The sequence below is a fragment of the Zalophus californianus genome, chromosome 7 (genome assembly GCF_009762305.2).
Source record: "Zalophus californianus isolate mZalCal1 chromosome 7, mZalCal1.pri.v2, whole genome shotgun sequence".
NCBI classification, from domain to species: Eukaryota; Metazoa; Chordata; class Mammalia; order Carnivora; family Otariidae; genus Zalophus; species Zalophus californianus.
Window position 1 is genome coordinate 8,149,909 of NC_045601.1, and position 14,794 is coordinate 8,164,702.

At 57.2% G+C, this 14,794-nt stretch overlaps 2 protein-coding genes across 5 annotated transcripts in view; both read right to left on the reverse strand.

Moving 5' to 3' along the window:
- The window catches only part of LOC113927692 (solute carrier family 22 member 1-like), a 28,838-nt gene extending 26,490 nt beyond the window's left edge, over positions 1-2,348 (reverse strand). For all 3 annotated transcript variants that reach the window (XM_027603721.2, XM_027603720.2, XM_027603722.2), the window contains exon 1: positions 1,825-2,348. In XM_027603721.2, the coding sequence (XP_027459522.1) occupies positions 1,825-2,235 (411 nt within the window). In that variant the 5' untranslated portion in view covers positions 2,236-2,348. The remainder of the gene's footprint in view (positions 1-1,824) is intronic.
- Positions 2,349-10,680: 8,332 nt separating this feature from the next.
- The window catches only part of IGF2R (insulin like growth factor 2 receptor), a 97,657-nt gene continuing 93,543 nt past the window's right edge, over positions 10,681-14,794 (reverse strand). Inside the window, exons 46-48 of one of the 2 annotated variants that reach the window (XM_027601487.2) lie at positions 14,207-14,359; positions 13,224-13,293; positions 10,681-12,509 (exon numbers count right to left, since the gene is read on the reverse strand). In XM_027601487.2, the coding sequence (XP_027457288.2) occupies positions 12,093-12,509; positions 13,224-13,293; positions 14,207-14,359 (640 nt within the window). In that variant the 3' untranslated portion in view covers positions 10,681-12,092. Of the gene's footprint in view, positions 12,534-13,223; positions 13,294-14,206; positions 14,360-14,794 lie in introns of both variants that reach the window. The other variant, XM_027601486.2, reaches the window with a different exon arrangement.

Here is a 14,794-nt window from a genome sequence, read left to right on the forward strand (position 1 = left end):
CCCGCACCTGTTCCTCCCAAAGGGGAAACTTTTTTTTTTTAATTTTATGATGTTCTGTTAATCACCATACATTACATCATTAGTTTTTGATGTAGTGTTCCATGATTCCTTGTTTGCGTATAACACCCAGTGCTCCACGCAGAACGTGCCCTCCTTAATACCCATCGCCAGGCTAACCCATCCCCCACCCCCTCCCCTCTAGAACTCTCAGTTTGTTTTTCAGAGTCCATCGTCTCTCATGGTTCGTCTCCCCCTCCGATTTCCCCCCTTCATTTTTCCCTTCCTGCTATCTTTTTTTTTTTAACGTATAATGTATTATTTGTTTCAGAGGTACAGATCTGTGATTCAACAGCCTCACACAATTCACGGCGCTCACCATAGCACATACCCTCCCCAATGTCTATCACCCAGCCACCCCATCCCTCCCACCCCACCAACCACTCCAGCAACCCTCAGTTTGTTTCCTGAGATTAAGAATTCCTCATATCAGTGAGGTCATATGATACATGTCTTTCTCTGATTGACTTATTTCACTCAGCATAACACCCTCCAGTTCCATCCACGTTGCTGCAAATGGCAGGATTTCATTCCTGTTCGCGGCTGCATAATATTCCATTGTGTATATATACCACCTCTTCTTTAACCATTCATCTGTCGATGGACATCTTGTCTCTTTCCACAGTTTGGCTGTTGTGGACATTGTTGCTATAAACATCGGGGTGCACGTACCCCTTCGGGTCCCTACATTTGTATCTTTGGGGTAAATACAATTTACCAGTGCAATTGCTGGGTCGTAGGGTAGCTCTATTTTCAACTTTTTGAGGAATCTCCATACTGTTTTCCAGAGTGGCGGCACCAGCTTGCATTCCCACCAACAGTGTAGGAGGGTTCCCCCCAAAGAGGAAACTGCTGCTCTGCCCCCTCCCCAGTCCGACCCCCTCCCCCCGCCCCCGCCGCGGGGTACTGATCAGGCCAGAGGAGAGGACCCAGCACCTTCCTCCAGTAAGAACCTCGGTTGTGTTGACACTGAAACTGGCCTGTGGCCTCAACAATTGACCTCAGAGCCAATTTCCAAGGGCCCACACTTGTCACAATGCAACATTTTCAAAAAGATGCACGAAGGAAAAAAAAAATCTGGTGGCTTTTTACTAAAATATTCTCAAGGCGCAATACAGATAGGACCCATTGAACTCAGCAAGCGAGGCCCTTTGACACCAGTACCCCATCCTGTAGGCGGAGAGTGGGGCTGCCACCCACAGCTAACCTCGCCGACCCTGTGGGGCTGGTGACTGCCATCTCTGGCTCACCCATGAGGAAGCGGAGGCTCAGAGATGCTGAGTAACATCCTCAGGGATGCCCAGCTGATCTGGGGCACGGCTGGGATTGACACAGTCTGACTCCAAAGCCAGGGTGGTTTCCGAACCACCCCAGCCGGCACACAGCTATCACATGAGTGGAGGAAGGGGGACCCACCATTCTAACGGCACCCCAAGGGAATTCTACAGGCTCTTGGAGAAGCCATGGGGCAGAAAGAAGAGGAACCCATCTCCCCGTAGGCCCGTGTTCCAACAATGCAGCTCAGCCTGGCTGGCAAAGTTCTCCCCGCCCTCCAGCCTGCTCCTCGAACCCCCAGCATCTGTGGGGGACCAGACGGCAGAAGCAGGCAGAGTGCCCAGGATGGAGCCAGGCACATCCTAAGTGCTCAGCCGACAGAACTCTCCTCCCTCTCTCCTGATGTGAAACCGAACCTCTTAGGATTTGTTGTGTGTCTCCTCCCTGCCCCTGAAACCCACCTGTTCCCCCAAACCCGGGGCCTGCCCTTACCTCGGTCACGATGGACGAGCCGTGCGTGTCGTACACCCAGCCGTGGCGACAGGGCCCCAGCGGCAGGTGGCTCCTGTTGGTGGCCAGGCCGGCCAGAGGGTCCACGCAGCTGAGGGCGCTCCGGTTCCAGTCCACCTCGTAGCCGCGGCACTGGCGGGGGAAGGCCTCGCCCATGGCCCCCGGGCCGGGCACCGTGTAGTTCAGCTCCTCCGCCAGGCTCCAGCCGCATCGCCGGCTCAGCTCGGCCACCCCGGGGCTCAGGCAGCGGTGGTCCGGGGTGAAGGCCAGGAAGACGATGCCCACGTAGATGGGGGCGAAGGCAGCTGAGAGCAGGCATAGGGTCAGGAAGGCTTGCTTCTGGAACCGGCCAAACTCGCTGACCTGCTCCAGAATATCATCCACGGTGGGCATAATGGGGCCAGCACCTCCTTCATCGCTTTGGCCGAACTGCCCTGGCTTCCGGGGCCGGGGTCAATGTTCCACGTGCACTTCTCTGCAATGCTTGTTTGAGAGCACGCTGCTGTCCGAGCATGCTCGACCTGGAAGCCGACCAACTGGAAGCAATCTTTCCCCCCATGCTGCCCGTGTCAGGTGAGGGTGGAAGGCAGGAGGTGACCGGCCACATGGCCCGGCAGGGAAGCAAGTCAACTAGGCGGAGGTTCGAATTCTCTGGAGTCAGAGTTCCCTCCGAGAGAGGAGAGAGCTAGAGGCCGCTGGGTAACCCCCACCCCGGTGGTCTCCGTAGGGCTCTTCCAGAGAGATTACCTGTTCAAACTGTTTATAATCCTGCTAAATCAAAGACAGCAAACCGTAGAGTCTGTATAATCGGGCGGCTCATGCTCGCTCGCTGGCCACGAGCTCCGCGTCCCGTTTGCCGCTGAGGCCGTTTGCCGCAGGCCCGCGCCCCGTGGAAAGGGGAGCAGTGAACGAGCACCGGCCAACGCTCGAGACCCAGCCGCCAGCCTGGCCAACCAGCGACTGCCGATGTCGAAAGCCATCAGCCGCCAATTCAGGGCTCCAGCGTGTGTTCTCGAACCCCTCGCGGAGGCCTTCGCGGGAGGTGCTATGCCCCTCCTCACTGCACAGCTGGCTGGGAAAGCGGAGGCTTAGGGAGCTACCGGCAACTTCCCAAGTTCACACCGTCATTGAACTCGAACCGTTCCGCTCCAGAGCAACCTCCCTTAATTTATTAACCTGCCCTTGGTTCAGCAACTCACATGTTAGTGCTTTTGCTCACTCACCAGATACCTGCCGAGTCCCTCCACGTTGCAAGCAGTGCCAGGCTCCGGGACACAGAGATGGGGCAGCCTCTACCTCCACGCGGCTCACAGTACAGGGGGGAGAGACTCACAGAGGGACAGCTCAAGCAGAGGGCACGAGGGGAGCCCCCCAAGCTGGCCCGTCGGCCTGCTCTGCACCTTGGAGGTGAGGAAAGGCAGGAAGGATGTGGCAGGCAGGGATGGGAAGGTGGCCGCCAATGACCCTGCCTCCTGCTGTTTGCACACTGGGGTGGGCACGGGGCCTGAGACTGGCTTGTCCGCATGAAATACCGCAAACGTGGCCATGCTCTCGTGTGGTTACATCACGTACAGTGTATCGGCCGCCCTGCTGGGCGTCCCTCTCCCCATTGCTGGCTTTGCTGGAGCAAGCGACCTGTGGGGGAATCTTCGTGGCAAGGACGTAGGGCGCCCTGGCTGACAGAGACCCTCGGGCCTACAGTGCAGGGACTAGGTGGGCTCAGAAGTGGATCTGTCCCCAGACAGCAGGGGGTCCAGCTACACTGCGGCCGCCCCCCTGCCCCGCAGAAACCGGGGACAAGTGTGTGTCGCCTCCCGCAGCTAGTTTTCTGGAAATGTGGCTACACAGCAATAAACGAGGAGAAATACTGTGGGCTCCCGTGAGCAGCGGGGCCTCGAGAGGCCTGGGGCGGGGGGGGGGGGGCCTATGCACAGACCCACTCACCAGGCCTGCGGCTGGCTAACGGCGCTCCGCACATGGCCCTCTGGGACCCTGCTTGCTGGGCTGACCTCGGAGGCCAGGGCCTCGGCAGCAGATGCCAGGCTCAAGCAGCTCGTCCCTCAGCCCAGCCGACTGCACGCCCGCCCCGCGGCTGCTCTTGGAGCGGGACAGAAGGCAGCCAGTGGTGGCCGGGCCCCTCCAGGCCTCATCCTGTTCCCCCCTTGCACTCCTCACTGTAAGGCAGAGCTGGGAGCCGGCAGTCGGGTCCTTGGCCTCGGCCGCAGAACGGCAGGCAGAGACTCTCACATCCCGCATTTTACCAGGAGGAACCGAGGATGACCCTGCGGAACCGGCAGCTGGCTACGAACTGAGCATAGCTTTGCTGCAGGCCGCGCCATGGGCTGAACGGGGAAGCAGCCTGTGGTTTTCTGGTTAACTAGTCCTTCAGCCTGGGCACATGGTGGTGGCAGAGCCAAGCTCCCCGAACAAGCCCATTTCCCCATATCCTTACCCCGACAGAGGACAGCCAGCTTTCCAGGACCCCGTGGACTTCACCCAGCATCATCACCTGATCATCCCCGGGGCAGGCTCCCAGCTGCTGGCTTGTGAAACAACCTGACACCCGGGACACTGGGTCAAGGCGGCCATCTGGGCACAGGGTGGGACCCCAGGAGCCTCGGCTAGAGCTGCTGAGAGAGGACGTCAAAATGCCATCAGACAGGAAATACCTTCTCTGCGCCCCATCTCAGCCCTGGGAGGACACAGACGTTAAGGGCGGGTGTCCCTCCACCTGCACCCATGAGAGGCAGATAGAGTGATGCTCACAGTGCCAAAGGTGCCCTTGTGTTTCTGGACTCTTCTAATTTCCTGGGTGACAGGAGTGTCCTTTGTTCTAATGAGGTGACTCCGGATGGCTCCTGGATGGCTCCTGGTCGTGGGATAGACCAAGCCATGCTTAGAAGCTTGGAACTTTCAGCCCCACCCCCATTCTCTTGAGGAGGAAGGAGGGCTGAAAACGGAGCTAGTGGTCCATCAAACCTACGTGATGAAGCCTCTCTAAGAATCCCAAAAGTGCGGGATCTGGAGAGCTTCCTGGCTGGTGAACACATCCACACTGGGAGGAGGACGCACCCCAGCCCCATGGCGACAGAAGCTCCTGTACTGGGGACCATCCCAGACCTTGCCCTACGTACTTCTCCGTCTGGCTCGTCATCCGCTCCTTCAGTAAACGGTATAAATGCTTCCCTGAGTCCCGTGAGCCGTTCTGGCAAATCAATGGGGACGAGGTCACAGAACCCCGATCTGCATCCAAGTCAGACAGAATTATGGGTCACCTGGGGACCGACGATTTGCAGTTCGCATTTGAAGTGGGGGACAGTCTCGTGGGACCGAGCCCTCAACCTGGGGGGTCTGATGCGATCTCCAAGTAGACAGTGTCAGAATTGAGTTAAATTAGAGGACCCCCGGGTGGTGTTCTGAAGAATTGCCGGGTGTGGGGGAAGATCCCCACAGATCTGGTGACCAGAAGTGAAACGTTCTGGGTGAGTAGCAAGGGAGACACACAGGAGAGGAGAGAACTGGGTTTTCCCTGCACAGGAGGAAAAACGAGTGGCTTTTTGTAACACAAATGTGCTGGCCCCAAATGGGCTGGCTCTCCTCACACCTGACTCCTCTGCTTTGGGAAGCAGCCAGGGAGCAAAGGGCCTGCTTTCAACACACCCTGGGGCCGGCGCAAGGCCCCTCCCCGTCCCCACCTCCCCAGCGGCCTGTCCAGCCAGCCAGGCCTGCCGTGCACTGCTCTTTTCTCCACGGAGAAAGCAACCTGCCTGGCTCTGGGCAAGGGCCCGGCATGCTTTCTCGTGCCCGGACCAGGCCACTCCCCGTCCCATCTCCCAGTCCCTGGCTCAGGTGCACGGAGGGGAGGCCGGGGACCTCTCGGGGATCAGAATGACAACTGGGAGAAGCAACAGAGGACAGTAACCGACCACCGTGCCCCCCACCCCCGACCCCGTGGGGCGCCCCTCCTCCCCGCTGCCCTCAGCCCCAGAGCTGTCCCGGGCTGCAGGCCTCCTCACCGGCCCTGGGTTTGCGGGTTCCCTCTACGTGCCGCCAGGAGACGACCACCCAGTCCTCCCCTCACCGCCCTCAACCCCCAGCACCTTCTCCAAAACAGCAGCTTTCTTTCAAGGGCCTTAAGGGATAGTTAAACTGCACTGAGGAGTCTGGAAACGGCCAGAAATGAGGAACCAGCATGGGAGCCATCGAGAGGCTGGGCTGCGCCATCGAAGGCGTTGCCTTCCTCAGTGACCCAGGCTGTCCTCACACCGCAGGCTCCTCCCCGATGGCAGGGCCCCTCTGGGGACCCTGCTTCCCCCACACCAAACCGCTGACGCGGGAGGCGGCCGGCAGGATGCTGCGCCCCGGGCCTCAGCCAGAGGGCCGGACGGAGGAGACTTCTGCCTCCACCTTCCCTCTCCAGGTGCTGGGACCGTCCTGACCCAGTGGCCTGGGGGTGCCTGCCGTGCCCACGACGATCTTCTTGTCCCCGTCTGTCCCACACACATATAAAGTGGGAGCCACACAGCATACTCCTTCTTACCCTCCCCACCTCCAGAGCTCCGAGGGCCGTGTGCTCGCCGGCATCACGGTTGGGGCCAGAGGTCCCCGGGAGCACGGAGCAGTCAGCACGGGAGACTGGGGTTAGAGCCAAGGCCATCACCCGGGCTCACTTCTGTTCCCAACTGGATGCCAGCGTCCAAGTCCCGGTAGCCGGAACCTGCGTCCTCAAGATATCAGGGTCCACGCCCGGCCCGCGAGAACCCGCTCGCTCTCGGCGACCCACCCACCCTGTCCCCACAAAGGAACCCACAAAACCACCTGTGCCTTCCCTCATTCATCCTCCGCCAGGCACGGAGGCATCACAGGTCACGGGGGGGGGGGGGCGGCCTAGATGCGGGCCCCGGGCACAGCCATGGCTCCTCCTGGGTCTGATGGCTGCCTGGCCCCTCTAGGAGCGCGACGGGGCCTCTGATCCCTGGATTACGTAACAAAGCCCCACGGGCTGGGAGGCTTACATCGCAGGAATGTATTGTGTCACAGTGTTGAAGGCCACGACTCCACAAGCAAGGTGTGGGCAGTGTTGGTTCCTTCCCAGGGCCGTGAGGGGAGGGTGTGTTCCAGGCCTCTCACGCTGGCTTGGGGAACGCCGCCTTCTCTCTGTGCACATCTGTCTCTGTCCAAATTTTCCCTTTTCGTAAGGACCCTGGTCCTAGTGGATTAGGGCCCACCGCCTGACCTCACTTTAACTTGGTGGCTTCTGTAAAGACCCTCTCACTGAATATAAGGTCACCTGCTGAGGTGCTAGGGGTGCTAGCACTTCATCTATGAACTTGGGGGGACACGATTCAACCCCTAACAATGTCGACTCGCCAGCACTCATGCGTGGAGAACAGAAGGGCATTCCAGTGCAGAGCCCTATCAATGTCAGTGCCATGGTCAGCATCTTGGGGATTGGACCCGAAGTGGGGAGAGGTGTTGTGGGGGGGGGGCACAAATGGCAGGGTGGGGCCGTGGGGAGCGAGCAGGGGCTTCCTCAGGGAGGGGAAGCATGTGCACATCTCTTGGGCCCTCCCCATCTACCAGACGGCACCCCCAGCCCGTTCCCTGTGACCCTCAGGAAAACAACAGAACTGTGGCCCATGGTGACAGTTTTTCTCGGGGCACTGGCCACAGGCCACCAGGCTCCCCAAGGGGACACTGGCAAACATTTAGAAAGCACTGCATACTGTACCCCTTCTTGGAGATTCACTGGCCACATCGTTTCTTGTAGTTTCAACCGTCTATCCTTTTAAAGACTCTAGAGGTCTCGTGGCAAGAAAGCTTGTCTAATCATCATCCTCCAAACTGACTTGAGCACAGGCCCTTTCCGTGTTTTGCAGAACATCTACCAAAATCGTACGGAACAAGGATTCCACGGGGCACACTTTGGAAAACATCACTCTACGACGACAAGATTTCCTAGTTTAAGCGTGATTTTGTTACCCCTGAGCCCCCTCCCCCACGCTTCCTGAGCAAGAGGCCTAAAGCCACGAGGTGGGACAGAACACACCGGGGACCCTCCAGCGGCGCGGCAGGGCGGGTGAGGGGTGCGTGGGAGGCAGCGCACGGGGAGAGTGGCCGGTCAGGGTCTCAGACCCCAAGCAGGGCGAGGAGGGCGGCCTCCCATGTCAAGGCCGTGAAAGTACAAACAGGACAGAGGAACTTTCTGGGCTGAAACAAACTAAAAAGACAGAGCAAGTGAGGAAAAAAAAGTCCCTTGTCCCGTTTGTTCAAAATTGGTTATGTTCTGATTGTCTCAAAATTAAAACAAAAAAACAGTCTGCAGTCAAGGGTCACAGGGTTTGCCGGGACATGGCCCTCGGCTTCTTTCATGGCTTTCTGGGGCACTGCACCCCACGGTGTGTCTCCAGCTATGCACCCCACACAGCCAGCTCCCCAACGCCGTCTCCTCCAGGACGATGCTGAGAGCAGCCGTTAGGTCACCCCACCTCGGCTGTGAGCACAGACGGGGGCTCCGCAGCTTTGCTCTGTCCAGGGGTAAGGACCACCTGCACCATGTGTTCAATCTGGTTTTCCTCTAACACTGTATCAAAATAATATTAGAAGTAATTTTTTTACTGAATTTGGTCTGCAAACTGGTCAGCACACAATATAGACTAAGAGATGAAGAAACAGGAGTAACAGTTCACAAGCCTCCTTTTGCTCTTCCTTTTTTTTTTTTTTTTAAGATTTTATTTATGTGACATCGAGAGAGCTCGGGAGAGCACACAAGCAGGGGGAGCAGAAGGAGAAGCAGACTCCTTGATGAGCAGGGAGCCCGATGCGGGGCTCCATCCCAGGACCTCAGGATGATGACCTGAGCCGAAGGCAGATGCTTAACGGACTGAGCCACCACCCCGGTGCCACGTTTCCCTCCATCTTTAAGAAAACTCTTTATTCCCACCAGGACTACTTCCTTCCAGGCTGAGAGGCTCTCCAGCGTGTGCACGGCGTGTGCGCGGCCGGGGGGGGGGGCGGCCCACACCGCCATGTGGGTGTTACCGCGCATCCGGTCCATTCTTCCAGCAACCCCACCCTTCCACGGCTCACTGTGGGGCCTTCGGGGCAAGCGCACACTGCTCACCGTGACTTTCAGGAGACACTTCGAGTCCTGGGCCCGCTCCAGCCTTACCTCCTCCATCTGCCCTGAACGCCGCCCCCGCCCGAGCCTGGACATGCGTCACAGGACTGCCCGGCCAGGTGGCCAGCCCCGCGCCCATAGCAGCCCCACGGCTGCTTTCTGCCGGGATCATTTGCTCGCCCCGTGCTCCCCGACCACACAGCAAGACTAGCTCGAGGGCGAGGCCAACCCCAAGCCAGTGAAGCTCAGCTGGAGAAGCAAGCCCTGTGAATGCACCTGAGTCGTGGGTACGCTTCAGAAGCCCGTGAAGGGGATTTCTTTAAATCTAACCTCGTCCATACTGCCTGCCCCCAGCATGCTCACTACCCCCTAGGGACCTGATCCCCAAGAAGAGACTTAATTAAGTCCTCCATGCCCAACAGTTCACTCACATGAAGGACTGGATTATCCCACAAGATTGTTTTAAATGCCCAGGCGGCAGTCAGCCTTCCTGAAGGGCTCGTCTGGTTTTAAGTGTTCTAGTAAGAGCAGATTTCTACTTTACTATGGATTTCCCTGACACAGGTTTGCCTCCACTGTGCTTATCGCCCCCCACCCCCTTACTCTACTTCTCTGCCGCTCTTGGAGAGTCTCCAACAAAAGGGCGTAAAAAAGTTGGTTCAAGGAAACAGAGGATCTGGGTTGTAGTCTTACCAATAAGATCCCTTCTCTGGAAACATCATAGTTCCTGTTCGCGGGCAGGGCACATTTTCCTAAAACTACCTACAGCAACAACTGACAAGGACGGTGACTGTCTTCAGAACCCAGGGCAGTGATGGTCTAGGTTCTCAAGAGTCCAAGCAAATGCCCTCAAGCACATGGGCCACCTGGCCCCCTCGGCTGCCCGGCCATGAGCTGCGCACTCAGCAGGCGGCCCAGAGTGCAGGCGAAGACCCCTGCCATCGAGCTCACCAACGGGGCCAGGGCGTGTGCGCAAGTGGCCCCCCAGACCTCCTGACCGAGGGGCTTCCTGTGTCTTCGGGGGAAGTGCGGGAGGGCACAACGCCCGAGGACCAGCGACACCTGGGTCATAACATACACTTTTCTAAAACTTGAGTGTCTGTTTCAGAAGAGACATTGTAAAATTCTTAAAAAGAAAAAAAAAAGTCACTCCAACTGGGTAATTAAAAAACAAGACGGAGGGAAGGAAGGATGCTGACTCCAAGATGTCTAAGTGGACACTGTCACTTTCTGCTTCATCCTTCATCGGATGAAGCAGAATGCCATTAAATGGCATTAAAGATGGCATTAACATCTCAGAAGCTCATTACAGGTCAGAGTGATGAGCATACAGAGGAACCACCCCCGTGCGAGATGGGGACAGCTCACCAGCATGCTCGTCGGCGCCACCAGAATCCAAACTCCTAGGTGGCCGCTTGGACAACCCAGGAATACCCTGACGTCCATTTTCTCGAAAAGAGGGATGACAGCAGACCTCAAGGGAGCCGAACGCAGGCAAGGTGTTCGCACCTGCCCTCAGGAACGAGTCCAGAGAGCACCCATGGTGCTGCTCACGAAGGGCTAGCAGGGACCCCCCCCCCCACCCCCGCCATCCACCCGCTGCCGAAACCCAAGCACAGACCTCTTCAGGAACTTCACAGAACACACGGGCAGCCAGACTTGGCAATGGGCTCGGCAACTTTTCACCATCGGGGGGGAAAAAGCAGTTAACACCCAACTAATAATTTATCTTTTATTGAAATTGTTGAATACTTTATATTACAGTAAATTTGATTGAAAAAAAATGAGAAAAGAAATCAATTTTAAAAAATACACTCATGTTGAAATCAAATTAGCCAGCCAAACCGAGTACAAACCAAGGGTAGCTTGCTTTTCAGTACATGAATACCACTGAGTCTATATACAATTCTATAATTCGAGAAAAGTCATTCATTAAACACTTCAAGAAAGGTGCCAACAGCCAGGGAAGGACAGCGGTCCTGCCCTCCCGTCCTGCAGCACTGAGAGGCGGAGCCAGCACCCCCAGAGCAGGAATCCCAAGTGCAACGCTAGGGCGAAATGCTGGCCCATCGGCTTTCATGCAATTTCTGTTAAGTCACGCACTGTGCAAATTAAGGCTTCTTATAGGTCGAATGGTTGATAAACACTTTTTTTTTTTCTTAAAAAAATAAGCACAGTAAAGGTGGTATCATGAGAACCTGAAGAGGTGAGATCTATATCCCAAATCTGGGAAAAAGTTATTTTCTCTGACATCTCAACTCCATCCTCACACACACACAAAAATAATCAATCTTTGGGTGGGTTGTTTGAATTCACCAGCCGGCGAAAGAAATACTGATACATGTGCTCTGTGCACCTAGGATTGAGGATGTCATGCAAAAAGCTGCAGCCGTTACTGACTAAAGGCAGAGAACAGGCGAACCCTCCAAAGCCTAGGCACTCGGGGACCCCTGCACGTGTGTGTGCCTGCACGTGCATGTTCCCTTCAGAAACAGGAAGCAAAAAGGAAGGACAGAATGGAGCATTCTAACTTAGAGGATACATTATTGACCAGTTCAAAAATCTCATATGGAACCTTCCTAGCACACCAACAGCTCCTCCTCCGGACAAGGGATGAACCACTATGTTGTCCCTGCCGTCAGGAAAAAGACTGTGGGGTTGTTTGTGTTTTTTTTTGTGTTTTTTGTTTTTTGTTTTTGTTTTTTTCCTTTTTTGCAAACCTGAGTAATTGTCAAAGTCAATAAATAGGAGGAGAGAATTAAATGCTAAAATATAATGGTCAAAACCCTACAGGGCCTAAAGCAGCAAGGGTTTTTCTCGAATACACAGCCCTCGGTTCCAAGACGCGTCTGGCCCGGGTGCACAGTATGAGGTGCACGGCTGCCACGCTTTTAAGTGAGGGCTGGGGACAAAACCCAGGGCCCCGGCTCCGCTCCCCGCGACGGGAGCAGAGCCTCCTTCCGAGGACCGTAAACCTGACCTCCTTACCCTCTCCCCCGTCACAAAAACTCTTCCCTTTTGAAACAGTTTTTGTTAAAGGCAAAAATGACAGAAGCATCGTCGAGCTGCAGTCTTATTTGGTTGGAGGCGCCTGCTGGCACCGGCCTGCGTCTCCCGGGGGCACCGGGGGCTAGATGTGTAAGAGGTCTTCGTCGCTGTCGTCGTGGAAGGCCGCCAGGCCGCCGGAGCTCGCAGCCTTTGGCGGCACAGGCCTGGGCTTCCCTCTGCGGGCCCGGTCCCCTGGCGGCAGCACCCCGGCGCCGTCTGCGCTCTCCCGAAGCCCCCTCCTCTGCGGGGCGCGCCCGTGTGGCAGGCTGGCGGCCGCGGGCCCCGCGCCCGAGCGCGCCCTCAGCTCCGGGATGGTCAGGACCTCGTCTTCACTGTCCTGCTCATCCGCGCGCAGGGAGGGGAGGGCTTCGGCCTTCACACACTTCGTGGCCACGTGGCCATTCTCCTGCCCCTCCTTCCCGGGCCTCGGGGTCGGCACCTGGATCTCTTCCATCAACCACTCCGTTTCGTTCTCATCGGCCTCCTCCTCCTTGTTCACCTGCCAGGGACAAAGCAGGACCCCCTGGAGCCCATCGGAGGCCCCACTCGGTTCTGCTCTTCTGTGGCCCTCCCTTCCACGACCTACCCCGGAGTCGGGGACCCCCCCCCCACACACCCACTGCGGTCACCACATTCCCAGGCTCCCCACCAGGAGAGGAAGGGAGGGCTGGCAACTGTCAGCTCCTGAGGAGACCCACCAAGGCACACAGTGTCACCAAGGGCAGGAAAGAGGCCTCTAGTCAAGCCAGGTGCCCTGGGGAGATGGGGGGGGGGGGGGGGACGGGTGGTAAGAGAAGCCACAGGAAGGACGCGATGGTCTGAGATAAGCCTTTTAGAAAGCAGTTTGGCAGGAGTACCACAAGTCATGAGAATGTGTAGCCCTTCAGCCAAATAAGGCCTGTTTTAGGGAAATTTATCTGAAAGCAACCATCCAAATGCCATATGCACAAAAACTTTCATTTTTAATTTTTTTTAAATAACCAAAAAAAGTAAAAGCAACTTAAGTATGAAGTGTTCTAAGAAAATCAGCTGAAACCACAACGAGAAAAACTTGAAGGAAAAGAGAACAAAAAGTGCGTTTGGGTTAAAAGCAATGGATGATGTTTTCTCTTTCGTATGTCAAATTGCCTATGATGGCATTTGTCTTATCACTGACTGATGTCACCACCGTACAGACAGCTGGATATTGGGGGCAGGGGAGACCGGAAATTACCTTCGAGTATTTGTAGGACACATTTGCACTTCTCCTGCAGCAGTTGGTCAGCCTGCTCAGCACGATCTCCCTGGAAGGCGAACACAGTCACTGCAGGGTGGAACCAGCAGAACAGGGGGCCCAGCTGGCCGGCCCCAGCCCAGCCCCACACCTCGAGCGCCCACTGACACAGCCCTGCACGGCACGGGCACGGGAAGCCCATGGAAGCGGGGCGATAAACCAGTTCAGTGAAAAGAACACTCTGGAACCAGACAGAAGCGGCTTTGAAACCTGCTCCACCCCTCAGTGGTCTAGCAAAGACAAGAGCAAGTTACCTACCAGTTGTGCTTCCGCTGTCCCATGTGACCACAAGGCCACACGTCCCTGCCACCCCAGGCTGCACTGGATTACGTGTGCCCAACGACTAACCCAAGACCAGCTCGTACCCAGCCCTTCTGCCCTGATTCTTCGTTCCTGTGCCAGCCTCTCTGGGTGGGATGGCTGCACTCAGGACTCTGGACGCCGGCTCTGGCCACACCACAGGGCTCCTGGGCTCAGGGCTTCACTCATGCATGACATGGCAATCTCCTGGAGGGACAGCCACATGTGGGGACGAGCCCAGAGGATGGCATCCTACAGCAGGCATGCCGTAAATGCTCACTTTTGCAAGGGGAGGATAGTGTAGAGGGCTCAGCTGATCGTCTGCTCATAAAACATGTTCATTTTCTGTCCATCTCTGGACACAACCAAAGACCAACGTCCTAGGAACTGACTCACACGCCTGGGACAGGCCCCACGGCGCCGGTCCGACACGACACCTCGTCCCAGGAACACAGCTACTTACAGAACGCAACCCCGGAGACCGTCTCCATACCGTTCACACACACACACACACACACACACACGCATGCACACGCACACACACGCGTGCACACGCACACACGCACACACGCGCACACGCACAAGCACAGATCCTTGCGGCCCAGCGGCCTTCCTCCCCTTACCTCCGTTCCTTCTTGTAGAGCAGCAGGGTCAGCAGACAGCCAGTGAGCGCCACCAGCAGCAGGCTGAGGACCGCCCCGACGGCTTGGCTTCGCTCCGACAGCCCCGTGTGCTCTGGCGTGTCCTCGCCCGTGCTGTCACCGTCGAGGCCCACCCTGAAAGGAAGCCACCTCACTCAGGCACGTGCCACCACAGCGGCAACGCTCGCCGGCCCCAGCCCGGGCTGTGCAGAACGGCGGTGGACCAAGTCCTCGGGTGGTGAGGTCAGGCAGGAGGACGGTGCACAGGTGGAAGGCGGCGACGCGGGGCCGCAGCCTCAGCCCTGGCTCATCCCACCGCACGGCCGTCAGCTCGGAAGTGGCCGAGAGGGATGAGCTGGCCCCACTGGTCTGCCAGAACCACAGCTCTCCTCTCTGGGGCCAAACAGTGACCGCCGCCCGGGGAAGGCTTCTCCCTCACTGCATCTTGTCTCGGGCGGCGTCAGTGCGTCGGTGGGGGAGGGGTGAGGGAACCCTCCCCCCCCCCCCCAGGTCACCGCGGGGTGTGACACGGATAGTCTGTCCAGGCTGCTTCTCCCAGGATGCAGGGTT